We start from the raw sequence: 25568 nt of genomic DNA, 5'->3' as shown, positions 1-25568 counted from the left end.
AGGGGCAGGTGGTAAGGGCTGGCTTCCTGTTGGGAAAATGGTGCAAGGGTTGTACAGTCATTTGCACAAATGTCCTCAGAGGGAGCAGCCCAAGGGCGAGTCCTAATAAAACTTGTGGGAAGCTCGGGAAGGTTGTGCCCCATGGTGGTCACAGGTGAGGAACTGGGCACATGGCCTGTGTTTAGGGGGTGAACTGCTCGGTGATAAATCCACCTGGATGTGCCCACCTGCATGGCCCCTGGTCTTCAGGATGGAGGAATAAAGTCTTGTGTTCGCTGCCCTGCATCCCTGGTCTGCTCTGTCTGTTGTGCAGGATCCAAGCTGATGGGGCTTGTTCCTCACAGTGTATTTGATGAAGTGGAATATTCATTCCTCCAAGGAAGGTTTTCTGCATGGTCTGTGTGTAGTTTTCAGAATGCTTTCATTCTTGGTGTCTTTGTACATCTTGTCGAATTCTTCAATGGGATAGAATTCTTCTTTTTTTTTTTTTTGGTGCCTGGGATCAAATGCATGACGTTGCTCTTGCCAGGCAGGCGCTTATGCCACTGAGCTAAATCCCCAGCCCTGGGATAGAATTCTTGTGTCATACTTTTTTGTTTATTTTTTTTGTTTGTTCAAATGTATAGACCATGGTTTGATAAATATTTTCTGTCAGATGCCTTGGCCTGTCCATTTTACTCAGCCTGCTGCTCATCTCACTCAGAATCTGACACAGACCATCCAGAAATAATGTTTAGTTCGGGCACCCTCCGGCTCAGTCACATGGACACATACAGATCACTTTCATACCAAGAAAGGTCTTTCTTTGCCTTCACTCTTTAACATATGTGTTTTCACACTGCATTTTGAACCCAGAAAGTTCTCTTCCATGAAGAAATTGTCTGGTCCACACCAAAACTTTGTGCCGAGCTTCTTCAGCGATGATCACTTTCGGCATTGTAGGGTTAGTGGATCCGACAGATGGACTCCAGGGCTGTGTGTCCTGCTGCAGAGCACTACAGGTGCGGTGAAAGGCCAAGCAGCTGCATGGGCTGGAGACGGCGGGAGGTGCTTGGGGCAGGTCTGCACCAGCACACGCCAAAAGGGTGGCGCAAGTGGGAAGTGGCATTGGGGTGACAGGAAGGTAGAAAGCACACAGTGAACCAGGCTCTTGGGTGTTATGGGAGGTGCACCCCAGCCCCCGTGTGTCTCGTGGGTGCCTGGGTAAGAGGGACAGAGACAGTCAGGGAGCTGAGTCATCCTGGGCATGACAGGCGCGTGCCTGTCCCAGGGTCCGCTCCGGTTACATCACGAATGTGAGCCGCACTCTGTGTGCCTGAACCTTGGAAGAGGTTCTGGCGGGGGAAGAGGTTCCTGAGCTCAGGCCGGGAGACAGAGTCCATGTGTGCTTTGGCCTGGAGATGCAGACATTTCCAAGAGCTTTGTTATTTTAAAATTTGTGTTTCTCTTGGGGGATTGGGCCTGGGAGTTGCCCACATTCAGTGGGTACAGGGGCCATGGCCCCAGTTGTACCACCTGTGCCAAAATTATATTTAAAGTTATGTAAAATTGCTGTTGTATATTAACTATTATATTGAAATGGGAGAAAAGTTTAATACAAAGCAGAAGCAATGACATATTTAGTCCTTCCTAATGTCCTTTGTTTCGTGGAAATTCCTATTTACATTTAGTCTACTTTTAGGTCCTTGATTCTGCATGCAACACCTTGATCATTGCTAACCGTGGGGTGCAAATTGCAGTGTGAGGGGCACATCCAGGTCTTACTAAAACCATAAATCACAAACACTAGAGCAGACTTTACTGGTTTTGGGTTGCTAAGCTCTTTCATCTGTCTGTTAGACTTCCCCCAAGCTCCAGTGCGTGTTCTATTACTTGAGTTAATTCTAGATCGCTGTAGGCTGGAGGTACACTTCCAAGTTAACAGAGTTTTAAAACATATATAAACTTAGAACTGCAGTGCTTAAGAATCCTTAAGGTTGATTCTTTATCTTCATATTTTGAAACTTGCGACCTTTAGTTTAGAAAGTTAGAAGTTTCGGAGTTCGAAAGCATCTGTCACTAGAAAAATTTCTTAGAGATTTAGAGACTAATGTTCCACATATACCTGCTTTAGTGGTTTATTAACTTTTAAGGCATTTTTAATAAATGTGGTTGGAAAATTTCTGGTGGTTTCTGTGGTCATCATGATATTTTTTTCCTCTATTTGTTTCACTTTTTATTTATATTTACAAATATTTGGAAATATTGAATTTGATGGCTTTATTAAGCTGAAAGAGAAAAAGATTATAAGTAAAAATAGCTTTATTATAATGGATGGAAATAGACATTTTTCATACATGACACATAGAAATATATATAAAATGCATTTTAAAAACTTCAATATCCATGTGTGTGTTTATTCTACAGTCTTTATTCCTTAGACGTCACTATGGATTGCATTCTGCTGAGTGTGGCTAACATCACCTCAGCAGTTAATGGGTGATAGCACCCAACCAGGAATTGTACTGCATGTGGCAATGTGCTCACTTTCTGTTTAGTTGGAAAAGGTGTTGATGATAGCTCTGGTAACATACCTGAAACTCCTTGAACAGGAGAATTTAAAAGACACCTTGTGCTCTTTTTATTCTGCATAAACTGTATTCCACAGGCGGGGTGGTGCGGTGTGGGACACTGTGGGAATAAGAGGTATGTAGTTTTGCACACCTGCCTTCTCCATTCATCATGTGGCTGTGTGTGTGTGCTGTGTGCTTGTGTGTGTCTGCCCCCTGAACAGACTGAGAGAGCTGCGTACTTGCAGTGGCTGTGCACACCCGGAGTCTTTACTGTGTCCTGCGTGACGGATGAGGTGGCCCCATCATCCCACCTCGTTAGAGAGGCGTCCACGTCAGCCCCCTGTTTGGTTTTGGTATCTGCCCTAACGTGATTCAGCTCTACGCACGGTTCCTCAGTGCTGTTTTCAAAGGCCACTGGGCTACTTCTGTGAAGCATGGGTTCTGATTTGTATCGAGAAATGATTTCAGATGAATCCAATACTCAAAGATGTCAGGATGGCAACTTGGGATAAAAGGAAACCCCCTGAGCTCGGGACAGTGACCCTCAGGGCCACGATAATGGCCTCTCATGAAGAAGAAAGGGACGTTTGTACTTACACAGACCCTCTGCTGGGATTGGGTCTTGACCACCAGTGGTAGCTGTCTCATGGGCAAAAAGCTGCTCCCGTCCCCCACCTCTTTTATTTAAACTTCTGACTCTGGAGGTTTTTCTCTTTTCATTCATCTTAGTTTTGTTTCCTACTTTTGATGGGCCACGTGAGAGATTTTGTGGTTGGTTTTTTGTCTCAGTACGAGACAGAGGGAAGAGTCTGAACTTGGCACAGTGTAGTATTTTGCTTGAGCAGAGCTGTAGTGGACTGGAGGTAAAAAGGGCTGAGTGGTGATTGTAGGCAGCTGCTGGGCAGCTGGGCGGGGTTCAGGTTTCCTGCCCAGCCCCAGTTCTGTGGGAGCAGCAGCTGCAGAGTTTGGAGCCTTCATTGGAAATCAGAGCCACACTTGTCTCTGCTCAGCACAGTGGACAGAGGGTGTCAGGGCAGGGGCGGGCTGTTTTCCCCAAGCAGTCCCTCTCATCAGGGGTCCAAGCCCCTTCCAGGCCACCATGCTCTTCCTGGTCACTGGCTCACAGAGGACCGCTCCCAGGACGGGTGCCTGCTGCTCCAGGCCGGGTCACTGGAGTTGGGGGGGGGGCTGGCTCTGGACCCCCTGGAGGCAGCCTTCTTCAACTCGGTCCTCACAGTCACTGCACTGGGTGACTGCACTGGGTCCTGCGGAGCACATCAGTGTCTGACGGAGGCAGGGCGGGTTCCCCAAGTGATTTTCCTTTGTTTATTCCAGGGGGGGAAGGGGGGGGGAAAGGGGCAGAAAGTCAAGCATGTGTGCTGAGGTTCTTATCTTCAATTTTCAGACTCACCAATAATGGTAATTTTACAAGTTCAGGTGTATTTTTATTTTTTTCTCCTCAGGAGAGAAATTATGTATCATTTACAAATCAGAGTTTTCTTTGTGAACAGTGGGAGTTAATGATAACATTTTGGATTTATTTGTAAAAGGTTGCTGTATATTTTCTTTCATTGTGAACTTCTTCCCCCAAAACAAACAGAGAACACATCACAATATTTGGAAACATGCCTGGAGTGAACAGTTAACCTTTTTGGGTGATTTTATTTTATTTTAAGAATCTGCAAATTCCAGCAATAAAAACATACTCTATTCCATCTGCCTAAGGCTAAAAAAAAAACAAATCAGATTAGGCAAATGAAAATCAGGTGCTGAATCCCGTGATTAATTCTGTATACCCTGCTTTTTTCTATTCCTTTCTAAAACGTTTTCCTGGTCCACTCATTTGCAAGCCCTGCTACACGTGACACCAGGCAGGCATGGGCAGGTTGAGTTGGCACAACTTGAGATCTGGGGCCCTCTTAGAAGACTCAAGTTTCTCATGCTATATGGAAAAAGCTCCAGCCAATGTGCAAAGGGCTCCAAGAGCTCAGTTTCTGGCCATTTAATCCTAGCAGGCGTTGAAGGCGAGGCTGCCATCTCCCAAGGAACTGTGGACACAGGTCGTGAGAAGGGTGAATGGTGAGTGTCAGTTCTTACGCACTGCCCCCCTCAGCTCAGTACAGGCACCTTTTGTGGGTGTGGAAAGAGCATCTCCGAGCAAGCATTCCTGACAGACTCCGGCAGCTCTGCCTCCTCCAGGGCGCCCTCCTGTGGCCAGGCTTGCCCAGCACTCTGCCTTCTGTGCGCTGGCCATGGAGGACCTTAGGTGTGTAGAAGGGCTCTGGGCTGCACATGACAGACAGACGTTCACAGTGGGACACTCAGAAGAGAGGTCTGCGGATAGTAGTGGTCAGTGGCTGTCACAGAGGGCCGCAGTCATCAGGGACAGATGTCCCCACATTTGCCATTCAGTGCAATGGAACATCTCAAGCTTCCGTTACCAGTTTTGATTCCCAGCAACAAGAGAAAGTTGAGGGTGCTGGGGAAAGAGTGTCCCTCCCTTGTGAGTCCCATTTGCCAGAATTTAGAAACTAGGCCACACATGGCTGCCAAGGGAGATGAGAATGTAGCCTTCCAGGGGGTTCATGGCCTCCTGGCTGAGGGCCTGTTCCTTAGGAGAGGAGGGTTAATGTTCAGGTGGGCAGTGTAGGTGAGGGGTGGCTCAGGTACAGCACGTACCTGCTGGGTATGAGGCCCAGGGCTTGAGCCCCAGCACCAAAAATAAATCAATAAATAGAACCGGAAACTGGAGAGCCAGTAGGCCTCCACCCTCAGCTCCACGCAGGTTGTGACTTGGCGCGTGGTCCAGAGCTGCGCTGAGGCTGGAGGCCCATGGCGTGAGAGCGTTGTGTGCCCTGGTGCTCGGAGATTACAGGAAGGCTGGCACTGGGAGAGCAACCAGTCAGGTGTGCCCATGTTTTGGAAAGCTTGTCCTGGCAGCATGGTGGAGGACCAGCTGGGATGCGGCATCAGCTGGTGTCAGGTGGAGGCAGTGACCGAGCAGTGGAGAAGAAGTAGGGTCTCCAGGCCTGGGGACCTGGGGACTGGCTAGTAAGGGCCAGTCTGGCTTTGCCATCTAGAGTGAGGCTCTGAATAACCTTGCAGAAGGGTGGGCAGGTTGGGGGATGGCGTGGTGACTTGTGGGATGCGTAGATCAGAGGTCAGGAAAGAGGAGGCACTGACTCAGGAGTTGTCCCAAGATTACACGTCTAGGACAGATCCCTGTTAAGGTCTCTTTCTAGACAAGGTTGCCTAGGTCAGTTGCTTTTGAAATTATTTCCTAGACTAGTATAATTATAAAAGTAGAGAACAACTACAAATACAAATTTGGAAAGCTTAGCTAAAAGAACACAGGACTACTTAAGTAAATGGAAATGAATGTAAACAATGTTAGGATTAAGAGGCTATAGATAAAAGTAGGCTTCCTGTTTTTATTAATTCTTTGGCATCTCTGCTTTTTCTGTAGTAGGGACAGAGTGAAGTGATAAACACGCTGGGAGAAGAAATGGTGTCGTTAGGCAAGCCAGTCTCTCACGAGGGCCGAGAGGACCGCAGAGGGTCGGAAAGCAGTGATAGATGGAAGGGCCCGCCACTCACCCTCCCAGCCTGTTCTCAGAGGTGACTGTGGTTAGCACACTGTGTACCTCTTTGAATCCGTATGTCCTTAAAAAAAAATTAACAGATCGGATCATACTTCCATTCTTCTCTGCACCTTGCGTTTCTACTTGTTAATAGTTCTTTTCATAGCAGCACATTAGATTTGGGATAGCGTTTTAGATGGTTTAGTCTTCTGTTGCTGGACATCCAGATTTGCCCGTTTTCTAGTATGAATAATAGTAAACAATAATAATAGTACCTCCTATTAGGGTAGTTTTTTTTTTTTTTTTGCACACGTAAATAAGTAGGTCAGCAGGGTCAATTCCTAAGAGTGGAATGACATTGGATTCTAAACTTTTATAAATGTGTCAATATTGTTCCAAAAAAAGGCGGTTCCACTTCATGTACCCATCACCAACATAAGAGAACGTAGACTTCTCCCTGCATGAATAAGTGAGCCCTTGAGATGATGGGTGGACTTACACTGATGACCTCCGTAGGGCGCCGGGCCCTGTGCAGCCCTGGGAACACGAGTGAGCGTGGGCTTGGTCCCTGGCTGGCAGCAGGAGCTCACAGATGGCATGGCGGCTGAATGGCGGGAGCGGAAGAGTGGCTGGGGCGGTCTCGATGTCAGCAAATGCTAGATTGGTTACGGACGTGTTGCAAGCTAGCTGGTAGAAGGGAGCAGACCTTCCACCTACGCCTCTGAACCTCCCTTGAAAATGAGGGCAACATCTGTTCCACTGGTTCATTTTGAAGGTTAAATAAGAAATTTGCATGAAATGTTAGTGCAGTGCCTGCCCCGTAGCGAGGCTTGCTAAGGGTGCTGGTGCTGCTGCTGGGTGCTTATTGCACAGGAAGTAGCGATTTCGGTCCTGGGGCTAAGGGTTTAGAAAGGGAGCCCAGAGTGCCCTGGGCCCTTGGTGCAGGGCTGTGTTATCTGGGAATGCTTGGGAAACCCCGTATCTGGGTCAAATCTTCAGTTGTGAGTCAGGTAGAGCGTCCTGTGTTCAAAAGCCTTGGCACAAGAAGTCTTTCGGACAGTTCGTATTTCGGTGTGTCAGCATGTGTGGTACCAACCCCTTCAGGGGTAGGTCCCAAATCTAAACACAAACGGCACTTATGCTCCATATACACCTCGTAAATAATGAAAGTAATTTTATAGAGTGTTTTCAATATTCCTGCATTTTGACTGTGACTCATTTCATGAGTTCAGGTGTGGAATTTTCCACTTGTGGCATCATGTTAGTATTAAAAAGTTTCAGATTTTGGAGTATCTCCGATTTCAGATTTTTAGATTAGGAAAGCTCGCCTCTAGTAGTTTTCCATGAGGTTGAATCAGGAAGAAATAGCCCCTCTTAATACGTTCTCAGGGAAGTGCTCTGGAGCAGGAGACCTCGCCAGGAGACAGAATTGGATGGACATTCTCAGAAGTTTATTTGGTGTGTCTTAGGACCACTGCTGCTTGCGTTGTTAGTGCTAGGGTTAGTGTCTCTGGTTTTATTTTGAAGAATTAAAGATGATTCTTAATTTTAATTTTCTCTGTGCTTTTTAAAATCATAATGCTTAAAATGTGGTTATGATGGAAAAAGAAAAATTACATGAGCTTTTATATTTTTCTTTTAAAATGCTTTTAAAATTCATTTTCTTTCTTTTAATTCATTTAAAAGCTTTTAAATGTGTCTTGTATAAATACTAGTTTTTGTCTTACTTCTTTTGGAGAATTTATTTTTTTTTTTTGGTTTTAATCATTTTTCTGATTGGTAATAATGCTTTAAAATATTAGCCCTTATCTGTCATGTATGTTGCAAAGAGTTTTTATGTACTTTTTTTTCCTGTGTGTGTGTTTCATTTGTGGGAATAAATTTGTTCAAAAATTTTGTTTTTCTCTGACTTTGGCTGCATTTTAGATCTTGCTTTACTCTTGAGATTATGTAAGTCTCCATCTTATGTTAGGGTTGTGTTTTAATATTACAATGAATCCTTTAAAGTTTAGTGGATACAGTAAAGGGAAGGAATGTAACTCGGCGGCATTTTAACACCAGTTAGGGAGTAATCTGCCTTTTCCTACTGGTTTGTAAGTGTTACCCTTCTTGTCCTGTAAACTCTTGTGTAAGTTGAATGTCTCGGTCTTTCCCACTGACCTGTTTGCCTGTAATGATACCAGTGCTGTAGCTTTTGGTGAAAATAAGTGTAAAATAGCTGCTTAGTGTATCTTAATACTTTGTAGGAGGAATCCTGCCCCATTACGCTTATTTTGAAAAATTTACCTAACCTTAAATATTTATTTTTAAGATGAACTTGAAAATAATGGTTAGCTTTGTCTTCAAGTTTCCCTTGACATCTTTATTGGAGGTTAACTGGGGGAAATGGATGTCTTTACAGTGTTCCCGGTCTTCAGGGAATGGTGTGCCTCTCCATTTCTGTGTTCGTCTGTTAATGTTTTTCCTTTTCGTCATGTTATCTCTGCACATTTCTTTTTTTTCTTTTTTCTTTTTGTGGTACTGGGATCGAACTCATGATCTGAGTCATCCTCGGCTGAGCTAAGTCCCCGGCCCTCTGCACATTTCTTTTAAGAGTGCTGTTGCATGTTCTTAATTTATATTTGTTGTTGTTGATGGTAGAATTTTCCATTACATTTTAAAGCTGGTTATTTTTGTTGTAGAGGAAAACTAGGAGCACAGGCAAATCTCTGAGTGAATCAGAGTCTCTGAAGGGTTTTTTGGGCAGTCCCAGGCAGTGAGCCAGGAACTTGCGCATGTCGGCAAGAGCTCTACCACTGAGTTACATTCCCGGCCCTTTACAGAACATTTTTATTTTGAGATAGGATCTTTCTAAGTTGCTCATATTGGTTTCAAACTTAAGATCTTCCTGCCTCAGCCTCCCAAATAGCTGGGATTATAGGTGTGTGCTGCATGCTTGGCTTATCAAAGTAACTGTGAAGTCATTTTCTTCAAAATTTCTTAAGGTTAGTAGTCAAACATTAAAAATTTGATGCATAAGAAGCAAGCATCTGTGACAACAGTTTCAGAACGAGGTATGTGAGACCGAATTCTCAAAGGCTGTGCCTCAGATTCGCAGCAGGAGTCAGTGTTTCTCAAACCCCAAGCGGGTTCGTCTGTGCTGTCCTGGGTTTGAGCCCCGGCCTTGCTGGATCAGCAGGCTGAGGACCATCTGAATAGGAGATTTAGGGGGCACCGAAGGTGATTGACACGGTGGGCACAGTGAGGCTGGAGCCCAAGGGTTCTTGTTTCAAAACTTTCTCAGAAGACTGAAGCTGGGCCCGGGTCCCGGAGAGCAGATGTGCTGTCCACACAGAAGGTGTTGGGAAGAAGGGGGCAGATGTTGCTGTTTGTTTGGGTAGGTACGTGTTTAAAATGCTCTTGGTGAATGAGGTGCTACAGTCTTGACTTACGATAATCATTGAATGAAAGCAGCTAAAAAAGCTGGTTTGAAACAGCTGAATGTACACTTGCTGGATGGGAAGTGCCCTGATGCCACGTCCCGTCCTATGTACATGGGGCCTGTGGCATGTGTGCCCTGACGTCAGTGCCCATGCAGCACCAGTGGCCTGTCCTCGCTGCCTCGGTGGGGCATTGGAGAAACAGCAGCCGTCGCTCAGCCCTGCCCAAGGCGAGCAGTGCCATCAGGGAACCTGTCTTGTCTAATAAATACGTCAGGGAGAGAAAAAAAGAAGGTTGCTTTTGTCCTTCATTATGGCCAGGAGACAAATCAGGGCAAGGAAGCCAGGGGGTCACTCGGGGGCAGCTCTGACTGAGTGGGGGAATAGATGGGGACATCATTTTGAAAGACATCCACTTCCTTCGTGTTGCTGACCAGCCCAGCAGAAGCCACTCGCAGGGAGGCCATGGCACCTGCCCGCTGGGAGCAGGGTCCCCTCTGATGCCCGCTGGGTCCACGGCAGCTGGAGCTGGGGGTTGGTGTGTGGTGGAGGAGGGGACGGAGAGGGAGCCCAAGGCTGGAAGGCTGGGGTGCACGGAAGGCGCCTTTGTGGGGCTTATTGTGGAGAGTTTAAGGTCAAGATTAAGGGTAGGGTGGGGTTGCTTTGGTTTTTGACTTTGAGTTGGAGGTCTGTAGAGGATGTTTTTCTATAAATTTGAAATATTTTAGTTCAAAATAGTAAGTTGCAAAAATAGTGCCGAGTGTTCTTCACCCAGCAGTCCTCCACAGTAACACCTCACAGCCCTCTTCGGACAATGTCACAGCAGGGAGTGGACCTGAGTGTCCAGATCTCATCCAGCCTCCATCAGGTTTCACCTGCGTGCAGTTTTGCCAGATGTGCACAGTAAGATGCAGGGCACTTCACTCCTGTGGAGGAGCTCAGGGACACCTGGGTCCCGCTGGACGCAGGAGCCCAGCTGGTCGGCAGCCCAAGTGCTTAGCCAAGAAAGCTTTCTGGACTCCTCGCCCACTGCTGGTATAATGTGGGAAGATGAACAGTTTTGTGACACATTTTTAGGAGGAATGAAACCGTTTAACTGGCAGGTTCTATGTAGAATTTTAAAAATGGCAGAAAACCCCTGTCCATGTGTCTCCTGGCTTCCAGATTCTGCTCACTCCTCTCTGCTTTCTCCATGGCTAGGGTTCTATTGGCTCTCGGAGGCCCTGGTGTCTCCTTCCTTTCCCCCTCTGGGGTGATCAGGGACTCATTCAGCAAACATCTCACCTGCTGCTGTGAAGGGGTCTCTTGGGGTGATCTAGACAGACCCTTCCTGCCACCCTCCCTCCCTTTGTTCTGAGTTCCTCCCAGGGAAGTCACCAACCCTGTACACCCCTAGACCTACTCTGGCTCCCCCAACTGCGCTCCAGCCTGACCTGCTGTTACCATCTCATCCTGCCCCCTTGGTCCTGCTCATTGTCACCCCATAGCCACCTGCATCATCAGGGTACTTCCCCAGGCCTAACCCCCTTCTCAGAGGATACAGTTTCTTCCTTTTGACTTGTTACTGTTATAGACAGCTGAGCTAGATGGAAATATCACAGGCAGTCAGGGCTGGGCCCTGGAGGGAGCCAGTGCAGCAGATGGGATACCTTGCAACTGTCGGGGAGACAGACACCTCGCTGCAGGCCAGACCTGAAGACAAGAGATGAAAGGAACGCACCCACATAGTTCCTAAGGATAAACCACAGGGATTGATACTCTAGGCTTCCAGCGCCTGCTCAGATGCCAGAGGGAGCCCCTGTTCTGTTTCATGCCTGTTGCTGTGTGACTCGCTTCCCTATTTGATCCTGACTTAATCAGTTTTACCTGAGCAATCATGCTTGCAATCTTACTGGTTAACCACAGTTCTGTCCCACCTCATGCCCACTTTGCGAGTTCCCATTTTTCCCCACCTTGGACCTGCCTAACCACATGGTTTTTGCTGTATAAAAGTCTCAGAAGAGGCTGGGGATGTAGCTCAGCAGTACAGCTTAGCATTCCCGAAGCCCTGTGTTCAATCCCCAGCACTGCACAGAGAAAAAACAAAACAAAACAAAACAAAAAGCCCTAGTAAGGTAGGGTCCTTGGCATCCCACTTAGGACCCTTCTGTCTGTCTCTCTCAGCAGGGGCTTTATTTCCCCTATAAGTACAGTCTGCTCTTAACCTCTGTTGCTCCTAAAATTCATCTTTGATCTTAGAGAACGCGGGCTCACACGGGGCACCCAGTAGGTTGGGGCTCTTCCCCTTTATCTTTGGCACGTACCGTCCTCTACCCCTCTGGGGTTATACAGCAGCAGCAGCTCTCACGTGTGTGTCTAGCTGCCACGTCGTGAGGTCTGTTGGGGTCTGTGCGCGGCGTGCACAGCAAAGGCAAAGGAACGAGACAAGTGTGTGGCATGGTCTTCAGGGCTCAGGAGGACTAAAATCCTCTGCAGAGTTCCTAACTCTGCTAGCTGGCTGGCTGACTGACTGATCCTGGGCAGCCTGTATTTAATCAGAACAAGCAAGGAGTTCAATGGAAAACCCAGGAAACCTGAGCAGGATCTTGGGAGGGGTTCGAGGACCCCTCAGAGCAACAGACGATGCTAATTAAGGAAAACTATCCCGGAAGCCTCCAGGTGGCCTCAGCTGGGGCCTGTCCTGCCCCCGAGTCTCCTCATTCTCAGGCCAGCCATGCCTGAGTCACGCCATGGCCCTGCACGGGTATCCAGCTTCAACAGCTCCAACAGAGGTCCCCGAACTTGGCACACAGCTTGGCACTGTGTTCTCCGGAGTTAGGTGGCCAGGGCCTGGCCTGTGCTGAGTTATTAGTAACGGCTATTGACTTGATTCCACTGAACGTGGATTGAGATGCAGACTTTCAGGAAATTTTCTCTGCTTCCTTTGTCCCATTACACTGCTTAAGCAGGTTTTAGAGAGCATTAAGGGATTCAAAAGCAAGTTTCTTACCCACCAGAAAAAGACTCATTGGAGCAGATAACAAAGCTAGCTGGTGTGACAAGAGCCCTGGAACCCATCTGAAAAGGACATTATGTAAACCCGGGCATTGTTGCACGGCAACAGGACGCTTTATCACGGCCTTGGGGTGATAGGGCTTGTTCTAGGTGCACAGGCTGCCATTAGCCAGGCTGAGAGTCCTGTTAGGCGTGGAAGCAAGCAGGGGCAGCACAACGTGCCACGCCATTTACTTAGTTAAATACGCTGAGCTCACGGGGCTGTAGGGCTTTCAGGGGCCCCTTTAACATCTGGTAAAGCACATGGCGGGAGGCGGGAGAAGCTTTCATCCACTCTTAGGAATCATGTGGTGCTGGGTTTGTTTAAGGTGGTGACTCTGAGCGCTCATCTTCTAGAGTGAGAGAAAAGAGCGGATCTCCAGAAGCACCGTTGTGTCTGCAGCGGGGAGACTGGAGGGCAGCCTCTTCTCTTTCAGGAGGTGCGGCCCCACCTCCTGTGGCCCTGCGCCGCAGGGCTGGCTGCTCCCCAGACGCCCCACCCCATGCTCTGCTTTGCTCACTGGTCTCTGGAGCAGACAGCGTACAGTCTCTGGTCACCGTGTCGAGCCGCACAGTTCAGTAGTGCTGCATGTATTTGTGTGGCAGCAGATCCCTAGAAATTAGTCTCATAGACCTGAAGGATGCGCAGTGAATGGGTCCCTTGGTCCTTCACCAGCTCCAGAGTCACCATTCTTTCTGTCCCTAAGAATTTGGGTGTGTTAGATACTCATATAGGTGAAATCATACAGTATTTGTCTTTCTGAGTCTGGCTTCATTTATTTTTTGGTTATGTCACACAGGTAAGCAAGAAATATCCTTAAAATTCTTAGAATCATTGAGTGGTGGTACTACAGAGATTTGAGAAATTGAAAATTTCCAGCTGCCTGTTTTTCCAGTGAGGAAAATCAGACACAGAAGTTGCCTGAGGCTGGTGGGAAAACAGAGGAAGAGCTTCAATTCCTTCAGTTTTACTGTTCTCTTTAGGTCTGATTATTACTACTAGTGGAAATACTCCAAACTCAGAGCCAAAATGAGCATCACACGTGGAAAGCATTGTTTGGACAGGCTTCTGCCGCCTCGGACCGCGTTTCTGCAGTTTACACGTCTGCACCATGCAGTTTAATTTCACTTCCCAGTAAGGTTCATTTTGGTCACTGGGCTGAGCTAAGGGACGTCGAAGGAGTGACTGTTTTCCCCAAGCCTTTGCAGACGCATTGCTGTGGTGTCTGGCAGACCTTTCTTGCGAAGTGCTGGACAGTAAGTCGTGGGGCACTCAGCCTGACAGTGTCTCCTGCCGTGACCCAGTGGCGCTGCTCTGTGGCCAGGGTCACACGGCCACAGTGCGGCCAGACTTGGCTGTGGGCTGCAGTTTGTAATCTTGTGGATGTGGGCTTGGGACGCCCCACCCTGCCACCCCCTTGTGGGCAGTGCCAGCTTGCTGAGGACACCGGCCTGCTGTCTTTCGTGTGCAGTGTCACGGTTGTTGATGGTGATTAAGAAAGTCACATGATTTAGATTATGGTTACCTGTTTCTGTGCAATTTTGGAGCTGTTTTCTAGGTGACATGCTAGCCAAGACACAACAGACACAAAACTAGCAAACATACTCGAAATGTATCTTCTAAAGAAGACTGGAATATTTTCTGAGTATTCATAATGTTTTCTTCTGAATATAAAGATAACACATGAAGAAGAAATTAAAATAGCCAGGAGTAACCACCATTGGTAACTGTGGTTGAACCTTGCTAGATCCTTTGGGGCCTTCCAAGGACCCTGCCTGGTATTTTGCTTGCTTGGTGCCCAGCAGGCTGGCCTGGGCACTGCTTACATCAGGGGGCGCCAGAGACCAGGGTGCTGAGCACAGGGTGGGGCCCTGGTCATCCAGCTCTGACTGTGCTGACCCGGCCCCCAGCCCCCATGCCTTCAGGCCAGGTGGCAGTGCCCAGGCCCTGTCCAGTATTATGCTGGCCCTTTGCTCAGCATCCCTCTTTCCCCACTCGTGTGCCGTTGCCCTTGCATGGCCCTGACTTGATGGTTGAGGGGAAGCTGAGGGGGTTGTGCCACCTCCACGGTGAGGGTGGCTTTCCTGTGTGTCCTGCTTCCCTGGCTTCCTGGGCTGCAGTCAGTGGGAAGCACGGTAATAACAGCCGCTAGGTGATAGGGCAGAGAATGGAGGGCTCTGGGGTGTGTGCAGCACGGCGAGGGCACCCAGTGGTGGCTGGAAGTGGGTGCAGAGAGCAGCGAGCCGTGCCAGTGCTCCAGGCTTGTGAGGGCAGCTCCCAAGGACAGCCCTGACAGGGGAAGGCCACCACCACTTTCCCTGCACGCCTCGCCAGTCTGCAGAGCCCAGGAGCTCCTGCTCTGTCTGCCCAGGCTGGGCCTGAGCTGGTGCTGGAGGCCTGTCGCCAGTGTGCTTCAGGTGACAGCAGGTGGCAGTAGAGAGCTCAGCTGGCTGGAGACTGATGGAAATCTGCGTAAGAGCTGTGGGAAGGTTGGTGTTATCTTCCAAAGAGATGTAACTCTCAGAGTCAGCAGAAAGAGCTGTGATTGATGTCCCCAAGTATAATAGGACCAAGCGTTCACTGAACACTTACCAGAGTGTTAAAACTCCTCCTCTACCCACTACTCCACAAAGTAGGTGGTATTGTTACTCCCACCTTACGGGGAAGAGTCAGCTTTCATGTGGGGTCAGGGTGGCTACACAGAGGGCTCTCAGCTGGCCCTGGCTGTGGTGGGAGCCTGGGCTGCCTCTGATGCCTGCCTTCCGGCCTCTGGTCAGCCTCCAGGGCTTTGTCGTTCCCGGGATATCCTCACTGTGCCTGCAGGCCCAGGGGAGGGGAGAGATGGGTCCGGTCCAGAGAGAGTTGCTCAGGGCCTTGTGTCTTTGTCACTGCCCACCCCCACCTACTCCCCTCGTTTAAACTCAGTGTTCGTAATGCAGTGGTAATGCGCTTAGATTTTAAATACGGCGCGCGAGCTTGTCTTGTGTTCAGGGTACCTGCCTTCACGGCGCTGAGCAGGATGACTTGTGGCACCCGGAGCACTGGAAGGGCCACCTTGGCTCTGTTGGGCACTTGTGCCCAGTGCTTCTGTGACACAGACCTTCCCTGTGTTTTGATGTAAATATTGGTGCCTGTGCTAAAATAAAGGATTTTATAATGATGCAGGTGGGCACGTGAGCCCTAAATAAAAGGTTTTTGCATTTCTCCGTTTGGTGTTACATGGAGAGTCTCAAATGGCCAAAAGTAAGTTGTGGCAAACATAGCAGAGAGAAAAGGTACGTTTACAATGTAATTTAAAAAAAAATAACCCACCAGTTTCTGTTAGGCAGTTTAATTGACTGCTCCTTAAATGCGTTGTGGGCCTGCAGGGAAATATGTTTTTTCAAAATCCAGTTTTCACACATAATCAGAGTTTGAACATGTTTGGTTGCCATGTCACTCGTGGGAGGCTTTCTTTTTTCTCTTTGAGATGGTATCATTATGCAGTTCAGGCTGGCCTTGTACCCCTTTGTGGACCATGTCGGCTTTGAAGTTGCAGCAATCTTCCTGCCTCAGCCTCCTGAGTGCTAGGATACTAGGGAGTTGCTCAGATGGGTTTTGTATGTTATTTGTGTGAGCTCTATAGTTTCTCCACAAACAGTGGGTGATGCACAGGACTGTGCTTCTGTTTCCCACTGCGATCAGAACAAGTTCCAAGAGAATCCACAGGGCTCCTGTGAGCGCCTGGCCTGCGTTTCATCTTTCGACCTCACCTTCTCACGATTCCGCAGGTGCCTGGTGTGTGCTCTGTGTCTCTGCACTGATGAGGCTGCGGCTCGGTGTTCGCAGCTTGGAGCCGCCTCCGTCCTGACCGAGGCTGCAGGAGGGCCAGGTGGCCTTGCTGTCAGCCTTGCTCTTCCCCAGGCACTCTGTTGCACCCTTTCGCCCTGGGGTGCTGCTCAGGCCCGCTGCACCTTTTGCCCCAGCTTCACAGTTTCATCTCTGAGGAGCTGAGTGACCTGCAAGGACCAGCCTGGTCTCTCAGTAGCGGTTTCCTCCCCCGGGAAGTGGGGATGACCACCGCTGCCCTCCTGGATGGTGGACCGGCCCTGATTTACCCATTCTGTGCCTGTTTCCTCTTTAGAGGCTGCATGGAGGCTCAGAGCTGGGCGTCCCATGGGGTGCTCTGAGCAGCTGGTGGCTTGATGCGGGGGAACCGAAGTAAAGGTGCTCAAGGACCCTGCATTCTACCTCTGCTCTTGTTCTTTCTTTCATGGTAAACAGGACTGGGCTCAGCCCCGCTCTGTTCCTGGAGGGAGGGAGAAGGACTCCCACCTGTAGTGGACACGGATGCCTTCCATAGTCAGAGCAGGTAGACGCAAGGGCTTGGGGTTCCCTGGAGGTGGGTTCTGGGATGACCGATGGAGTAGAAGGATGCCCATGGGAATGAGGACCAGCACAGCGGGAGCAGGGGCACTTGGCAAGAGACCCCTGGCAGGGCTGGGGCGAGGAGCAAGCCCATTTCACTGGCCTGGCTTGAGGGTGGTGCAGAGTAACAGGTGCACTGGGGGCTGTGCACCCTTGTGAAGGGGAATTTGGGTAGATATTGTTTTGGAGAGGTTGTGATTATAGGTGGCATAACCAAGTGGGTTTCCCAAGGAAGTGCAAGTCCAGAATAATGAGGAGGAAGAGCGCTCTGGCCGAGGAGCAGAGGGAACTGAGTGGTGGAGTTCCCGAAGAAGAGTTAGTGGGAGTTGCAGGGTAGGTTAAAAAGCATGGGAAGGTGGGGGCCGCCGGGGGACAGCTCAGTGGCACCGCGCTGCCTGGTAAGCCTGAGGTCCTGAGTTCACTTCCTGGTTAGGAGAAAGTGGAGTGGAAGGCACTGCTGAGCCCTGCAGAGAAAGGCTTATTAGAAAGCTCCAGGAGACGTGGTGCTGCAGGGCAGCCTGGCACTGCCGTGGGCCTCTCTCTCTCTCCAAGCGTGCTCTTGCTGTCGGAGCAGCTGGCTGGCCTGGCTGCCATCTTCTGCGCTCGAAGGTGGTGGTCATCTCGGTGCCAGTGTGGCTGTCCTCTGGCCATGAGGCCTCCGTGGTGAGAAGGCAGAGCCACAGCAGAGGTGTAGTGAGCAGGAGTGGGGATCCCAGCCCTCTGTGTCTCCCTGAAAGCTGGGACTTCACAGTGGTGGCCCTGGGTGGGGCAGGCATGTGCAGGGCCCGTGGTGAGCCTGTTGATATTTACCGCCACAGGAGGTACAGCCTACTGTGACTTCTGTGACCCTCGTAAGCAGGCATTCTAATGGGGAATTTATGAGCATTATCTAAGCTCTGTCTAATTTAATTTCCATGAATTATGACCGTTTTCAAGTCCTACTGATTCTTCAGCTTTGGGGAGGGAAAGTACCCAGCATAGTATTCTGAGGTGCACAGAGGCGCAGGGCTCTGTGAGTGTGTGGTTCTGCCCACGGGGCTGTGTGTGTTGGTACTGCATGTGGTGTGTGTGTAGGTGTGTTGGGGGTACTGGATGCGGGAGGTGTGTGTGTGTGTGTTGGTACTGCTGTGAGGTGTGTGAGAAGCACTGCTTGTGATGTGTGTATAGGGTGTCTTTGTTGGAGCACTGCATGTAGTGTGTGCATGTATGTGTGTCGGGGCACTGCATGTGTGTGTATGTGTGTGTGTGTGCATGAGCTGGAAGGCTTTGCTGTGAGGATGGTCTGTGGCAGGGGGAGACCTTTGAGGGTAGCATGGGGTGAACTCAGTCAGGGCTGGGTCCTGTGTTTCAGGGAAGCTTGGATTCACCCACCAGCAGGAGGGGCCTGAGGACCTGCAGCACAGAGGGTGGTGAGAGGGTGTGGCGCTGATAACACAGTGTCAACTTGAGAAGTCTGGAAGCTTATCTCAGCAGTTCTGCATCCTGGGGTGTAGCGGACAGGCCCTTACTGCTCTAAGATACTGTTCATTGTGTCAGTTTGAGAAGTTGAAGTGACTCAGCAGGGGCCAGGCTCTTCCGAGCCTGTGCAAGAGGAGGCACTGAAGTGTTGTGAGCGCCACACCCACCCCAGGGAAGCAGTCAGCGTTCTATAAAAGGTTTGCTCCTCTTTTGCTCTTGTCTTGTGCTGCCTTGAAAAGTGTTGGCTGCCAGGCCACCTGGCCTTGGAGCCAGCTGATTATGGACTGAAACCTCCACAAACTGAGCTAAATAAACGTTTCCTCGTTAACTGGGGGTGTCTGGTTTTTGCCTCAGAAACGAGAGCAAAGTAACCGAGGCACTGGATAAGGGAGCGGCTGCAGCAGTCCTGCGGCTGGGCCCACCGGCTAGTGTTCTGGACAGGCTGCCAGGACCCTGCCAGCACAGAGCCTTGGTCCTGGGAGTCCAGGCCTGGCTCAGTTCTCCTGTCGCCCACGGGGGCTTTGCTCTTATCAGATTGTTGTGATGTGACGTTGCCCCTTCGACCCAGCCTGCCACTTGGCTCGTTACAGCAGGGCTGGCCAGGACCGGTCCGTTATGGATGATACGCTCTCTTTCCAGGGTTTCTTAGTCCTGGCATCCTATGACGCTGCAGCATGAAGGGTGACTTGGAGAGATGGTGGTCTACAGGACTGTTTGCTGCCGAGGGTGGACAGAGGCGTGTACAGTCGGCTGGTGGGCAGGGCTCTTCAGGGAGGGCTGCACGGACAGGAAGTAAGGAGAGGGCCAAGAGTAACTCTGAATTTTTTTTTACTTTTCTGAGTCTTTTCTTGGTTGTTTTCTTCCGGCTAGCCGAGCACTGGTAGATGCACCAGAATCTGCCTTCTCCTTCTTGTGTATTAACTTTGATGAAAATCTTGATTCTCCTGGTTTCCCTTTTGCTTTCTTTGTCTTTTAATTTTTATTTTTTATTGGGTTAAATAGCATGCAACATGAGCTATACCTTCTCAGTTTAAGTGCATACCAAAACTGGCCTGGCTGTAAATACACTGCTGTGAGCAGGTGTCTGCAACGCTTTCACCCTGTGTGACAAACTCCACCTACGAACCAGCAGCTCCCGGACCCGTCTCTCTTTGGCAAACCTGGCAACTGCCGTTCCACTTTCTGTCCCCACTTTCTGTCCCCTCCTGTATGTGGAACCTGCTTATCTCACAGCACCGCGTCCTGAGGTCCACTGACACTGCCCCGTATTGCAGGGGTTCCTTTTCGTGGCTGATTGCTGCTCCACTGTGTACACGCACCACATTCTCCATCTGCTCACACCACGTTGGATGTCTAGGCTGTTTCTGCCTCTTGACTATGGTGAATTAATGCTTCAGTGAGGTACAACATCTCACTGTAACCTTGATTTCAGTCTTGGAATAAATATCCAGAAGTGGGGTTGCTGATCATATGGCAGTTCTGTTCTTCACTTTTTTTGTGTAGTACCGAGAATTGAACCTAAGGCCTCGTGCAAGCCGGGCAAGCGCTCTACCCTGAGCGGCACCCCAGCCCTGTTGCACTGTTTGTGGAGCCCGAGCACAGTTTCCTGTGGCAGCTGCACCGTGGTGCATTCCCACCACAGCGGAGTGGGCACTGCTTGTGTCTTCTGCTGTGGTGCATCCTGACCCTTCTGCCCGCACGCCTCTGTGTCTCTGGACGCCCATTCGGTTTCTGAAATATACTCAGCCCTAACTCAGATATGTCCTCAAAGGCAGATCAGAGTTCTCTACGGTGCGCCATGAGCCCTGGCTGGAAATACTTTTCCTCAGGCAGGTGGCAGAGATGTGTGGCATGCGCATACCTGGCTGTTACCTCTCAGTTACTGTCTTGTCCCTGAAACGCCACACCTGACTCCCACAACCCTAAGGAGCAGAGGTTTACTTCAGCTCACAGTCTGCAGGTTTCAGTCCGTTGCTGACTGGCTGCAAGGCAGGGCAGCATGGTGGAGGGACGTGACCGAGGAGAAACAGCTGACCCTCAGATGAGCACCAGAGTCCCACGATCCAGATCCAGCCTCTCCCAGGAGCCCCACCCATGGCACAAGGCTTTAGGGGCATCTAGATATAAACCATAACATTATGCGCATGAATATTGTATATTTTATGTTTTATGTTTATGCCATCTTCTAAAGGACAGGGCTTGTGTGTCCCCAAAAGACTTCGCAGACTGTACCTGAAAAGAGGAAGGGCTCCTAGGAGAGTGCGGGGTGTGTATTCTGAGTTTCCAAGGGGGGACTGAACTTCAAGGCACCGAGAATTCTCTGGTGACAGAAAGAGGACCAGAGGGAGCAAAGGTCAAAAATACAGGCTACTGTTGGTCTATGTGGAGATAAGTGTGCTGTGAGAGGCAGGGGAGGGACCTCGTTGAGTGCCCAGGCCTTGCAGCAGTCAGGTTGGGATGGACAGGCAGGCTTACACAGGAAGGTCGTGACCATTGCGTGTGAGGTACACCCTGCTGGGTTTGGCAGGCAGGGTTGGCCGGTGTGTGCTGGAAGCCAGAGAGCACCAAGTCTCCCTCAGTTCTGCAGGCGTCAGAACAGCTGCTGGTGGCAGGCTTGGCCTTGCTGGCATTCTGATCACTGCTGCTTCTCTGACAGCTTGTGCAGAATTCTTGGCCGCCAGCCCTGGTGTGTCTTGCCAGTGCTGCTGAGTGCTTAGTCCATAACTAACTGGAGGTCACCCAGCAGCCTCAGGACAGCCAGACTGGGAAGGCCCCAGGGCGGCTCTGGGTTCCGCTAGGGGCTGGAGGGTGGTTCCCTACACTCCTAGCACCCATTCGGTCCTCTACCTCGTGACTGTGACTGTCCTATGTGTGATAATTCCCATGTGCTTCTCACTCTGGTAGGTTTTATAATTCCCACGACCATGTCTTCTGCCCAGAGCTGTAACAGCCTGCTCTGTCCTGATGATACCACGCCCAGCTCTGGTCCTTGTGTTGGTTGGGCAGCCTCCAGCTAGAGGACCGTGAGGGCACATCACTTTGTACCTTGGAAAGCTCCCTGATCTGGGTCAGGCTGCTGTCCTGTGACATGGGGGTGTGGCCACTGGCCCAGCCTGTCTGGCAGAGAGAGGCCAAGGTGGCTGTTTGGACAGTGTGCTGCTTCCAGCAAACCCTCCAGAGAGCTCTGGCACTTGTTTCTGTCTGGCCCTTGCCTGCTCCCTGCCATCATCCTGGGATGCTGATGTCCGACAGCTGTGCTGAATCCCTGGTTGCCTGGGGAGCCTCTCTGAGTAGAGGGTGTGGGAGACAATTTGAGTGGCTCTCCTTGAATGCAGAACAATTGCTGTGACTTTGATTATATGGAGACTTACTTCCTTATACTGGTATGTACAGAGCTGACTATGGTTATTTCCTTCTCTCTTCAGTTGACTCTAAGCATTGCAAATAAGGCCAGCCAGGTACTGGTGTGTAATCTCTAAGGCCATCAGACAGTCTCCTGTTTCCTTCTGTTTCCTCCGTAAAGGATATGAGGGATATGAGCACAGCGGATGACAGAGCCAGTCAGCTCCAGAAATGTCAGCTGGGTAGGAGCCTAAACATAAAGAGGCTATGAGTCCCCAGGGCACAGCAGTTTGCGTATCAGAAACTGAAGCAACAGCCTCCTAAAACAGTTCAAATGCTGCCTTAATTGAATTATGCAGACTGACCCTTCTGTGGTATCATTCTCCCTGCATTTTGCGAAGTGCTTTTCTCCCCACCTGGCCAGCCAGCTCAGGTCACTCCCATAGTTCCCGCCGTCCTCACTGTCTCTCATCCTCGAGCCTCCCCTGCTTCACAAGATGATAAATCCTGGGAGGGGCCTTGGATCAGGGCCTGCACATCCTCACAGGGTTTGGGCTTTGGACCCCTCGGCTGCCCTTAACTGTGAATATGTCTAGGTGTCTTTACTCTTGCTGTGGGTTGCACTGGAGGTGGTAAGCTGGAATTAACTTGATGGGATTCCAGTAACATCTCAATGGGATTACAAATACAGCTTTCCGCGTTGTGAGGAAGACAGAAATGACAGTGCTTGGATCACCGTATTCAGTATTTGGCTTGCACCAGCTGGCATTTTTGTGTTGCTATGCATAAAGGAAATGCTGCAGGGCTGGAGGACGGAAGACTGAGCTGCCGAGTAATTGTTCTTCGCTTCTTTGTCTGTTTTTGCTTTTTGTTTTCTACATTGATCGCGTATTTCTTCAGAAATCAGAGAAAGAACCGGTGTCATTAACAAATGAAAGGCCGTGGACTTAGCTTAGTGGCACAAGCGCCTGCCTGGCAAGCGTGAGGTTGTGAGTTCTATCTCTGCTACAAAAAACACAATCAAAACCACTTCCAGTGCTAGGGAGATCACCGAGGAAACCATCGTTCTCTTACCTGTGCTTTCTCTCCTCAGGGGGCCTTGATCTCATCTTCATGCCCGGCCTGGGATTTGACAAGCAGGGCAACCGGCTGGGCCGGGGCCGGGGCTATTACGATGCCTACCTGCAGCGCTGCCTGCAGCTGCCAGGCCCGACGCCCTACACCATCGCCCTGGCCTTCAAGGAGCAGATCTGCCACCAGATCCCAGTGGGCGAGCATGACATGAGGGTGGACGAAGTCCTCTGTGAAGACCCCTGTGAGGCAGAGGACAACGCCCTCGGTGAAGCGCCTTGAGCCAGATGACCATGCTGAGCAACAGCTGAAGAGAATATGTGTTCCCTTGTCAAAGTTGAAATTGCTCATTAAAGTGAACATGGACTGTGTTGTTTTTCGTGTGAGTATGAAAGCTGCCATAAAACCATCTGCAGAGCCTATCACCACTGATGTGGCACCTGACCTGGGGTTGCTGCGATGAGATTTGCAGCCTGGGTTAAAGGTTCGTCAGGAGACTGTGCAAGGCACAGTTGGGAAGAGGTGGGACGTTTTGAGGTCGTGTTGCAGCTCACTGTGTGCTGCCTGCTGCGGGCTCCGTCAGTCTCTGCTAGCTGTTTGGAGACTCGGTGATTATCAATTGACTGGCAGCTTTTCCTTGGGGTGCCAGGTTCCCTGAGAATATTATGCCGCTTCGTCACGACCTCATTCACCCTGACATTTCATGTGCAGCACTGTGAGCTCTTGGTGGATGGAGAGCTCTGGTGTCAGCACTTTTGTTCGGCTGACTGGATCCCATCACTGCTGGTTTCTGAGTGTCAAGTGCTGATTAGTCGTAAGTGAGGGATGAGTTTTGTTCTCCTGTGGGTTCTGCATTTGTCTGGCCACCAGGCAGGGGTGGCGACTTGGTGGAGGAAGCTTTGGTGAGCCCCTGTGAGGCCCAGGACCACCCCCACTTCGCTGTCACCAGCTCTGCTGACGCTGTGACCTGTGATCCTGCAATATGTGACCCCGTGTACAAAGGCCTCTGACATCTGTCCTCTCCTGCCTTTGCCCTGCTGTTTCCCAGTGTCCATCCCCTCTGTCCTCCAGAGGGGAACTCAGCAAGAGTCTCATACTGGCTTCTTTTTCTGCACTTTGTTTCAGCAGAATGGGGCACTACGGTGGGGTGGACTTGGAGCAGAAATGTTGGGTCTTGAATATGGGGACAGTGTTGCTGGAAAGGCAGAAGCAGCAGCGAGGACTGAGCAGTGACAGCTTTTAATTTTGGGGAATTGCAGGTGCTCCGGACGCCAGCATGGTGTGTATTCTGTAGGTCTGTTCTTTGCCGAGGAAGCATAAAGTCCTGCTCACCTGTGGTCACTGCATCCTCCTAGCTGAGAGCTTGATGCGTATGGGTGACCGCATGCAGAGGTGCAATTCTTTGCAGAGATGACAGATTCTGTTGCTTCCTTTGCATTTTTTTTTGGTACTGGGGATCGAACTCATGACCTTATGCTTGCCAGGCAAGCGCCTATGCTGCTGAGCTACATCCCCGGCCCACTCCTTTAGCATTTTAATCACACATTTACATGCTTAATTCCTCCACCAGCCTACAGCTCCTCAGAAACACATCTGCCACATTCGTGGTTGGCTTCAGGACCTACCAGTAGCCAGTAAATTCCGATGCAAGAATGAACAGTTGAAGCATCACCTGCCTGCACTCTGTGCACTGGTTTGAGTGCTGGCCACTGTTTCCCCAGTGGGTTCAGACGTGGAGCTTTGCAGGACACATCTCAGTCCTCTGTCCTCTGCTTTCCAGTGTCTGGGAGATCCCAGACCTTCTGCATGGACTCTGTGGACGCGTGGTCCAAATACATGATTTTTTTTTACTATGCCTTAAAACAATGCATTTTCTAAATAACATGTACAGTATAAAACATACATGACAGGATGAGACAGCATTGAAATGAAATACATGTGCTTTGTTAATTACTCATTTTTAAAAGAACAATGTATGGTTGAAAACTGTTTGAAATTCATTATTATATTCTTTCTTAGTTCTTTTTTCTCTGTGGTGCTGGGGATTGAACCTAGAACTCGTATACACTAGGCAAGTGCTCTATTACTGAACTATACTCCAGCCCCAAACTTACTATTTTTAAAAACCCCAATTCAGCACATTTGGATGATTCAAAAGTAAAAGTAAATTTAAAAGTAAACAACTCAAGTTTCAGTTAATTCAATAATTGGTTTTAAGAGCCTTAACAGCTGAAGAAAAATCTACCTTCTAGAGAGGCAGATCCAGAGGGAAGTGGAGCTGTAGGGACTGAAGTTTTCAGTTCTGTCTCCTGATTCTGCAGTGGTGTTTTTAACTGGGATCTGGCTAGTCAATATCCTTTTTCTGACGTGGATCTGTCATTTTTATGCATTAATCAGTAGATGCTGCCATGCCCTGTGCAGCTCCCTGGGGGAAGGGTGGCGAGAGGATGGAGAAATAAAGATAAGAAACAGTATACAGAAAGCTGAGGTCGGGGAGCCTTCTCTTCAGATGAGAGGAAAGGAGCTTCTCGGCCACCGCAGTGCCTTTGTTCATACATTTGGAAAGCAGATATGGGGTGAAACCTCTTTGCTCACCTCACACTCGGTGAGGGGCTGGGGCAGTTTGCCTGGCGTGCTTTGTGCCTCAGGGTGTTCCCCAGGCACTAGCTCAGCTGCTCCCACCATCTCCCCCTTTTCTGTTTCT

The 25568-nt window shown here is 49.8% G+C and overlaps 1 protein-coding gene across 3 annotated transcripts in view; it reads left to right on the top strand.

The window, feature by feature from the left end:
• Positions 1-23235, top strand: part of Mthfs (methenyltetrahydrofolate synthetase) — a 45177-nt gene extending 21942 nt beyond the window's left edge. For all 3 annotated transcript variants that reach the window (XM_063249790.1, XM_063249789.1, XM_004999640.4), the window contains exon 3: positions 22887-23235. In XM_063249790.1, the coding sequence (XP_063105860.1) occupies positions 22887-23146 (260 nt within the window). In that variant the 3' untranslated portion in view covers positions 23147-23235. The remainder of the gene's footprint in view (positions 1-22886) is intronic.
• The last annotated feature ends 2333 nt before the right edge of the window (positions 23236-25568 follow it).

The sequence above is a fragment of the Cavia porcellus genome, unplaced genomic scaffold (assembly GCF_034190915.1).
Source record: "Cavia porcellus strain 051 isolate PalLab524CR breed Dunkin Hartley unplaced genomic scaffold, mCavPor4.1 scaffold_6, whole genome shotgun sequence".
NCBI lineage: Eukaryota > Metazoa > Chordata > Mammalia > Rodentia > Caviidae > Cavia > Cavia porcellus.
Note: the sequence above shows the minus strand (reverse complement) of the source record. Positions and strands in the feature narration are given on the sequence as shown.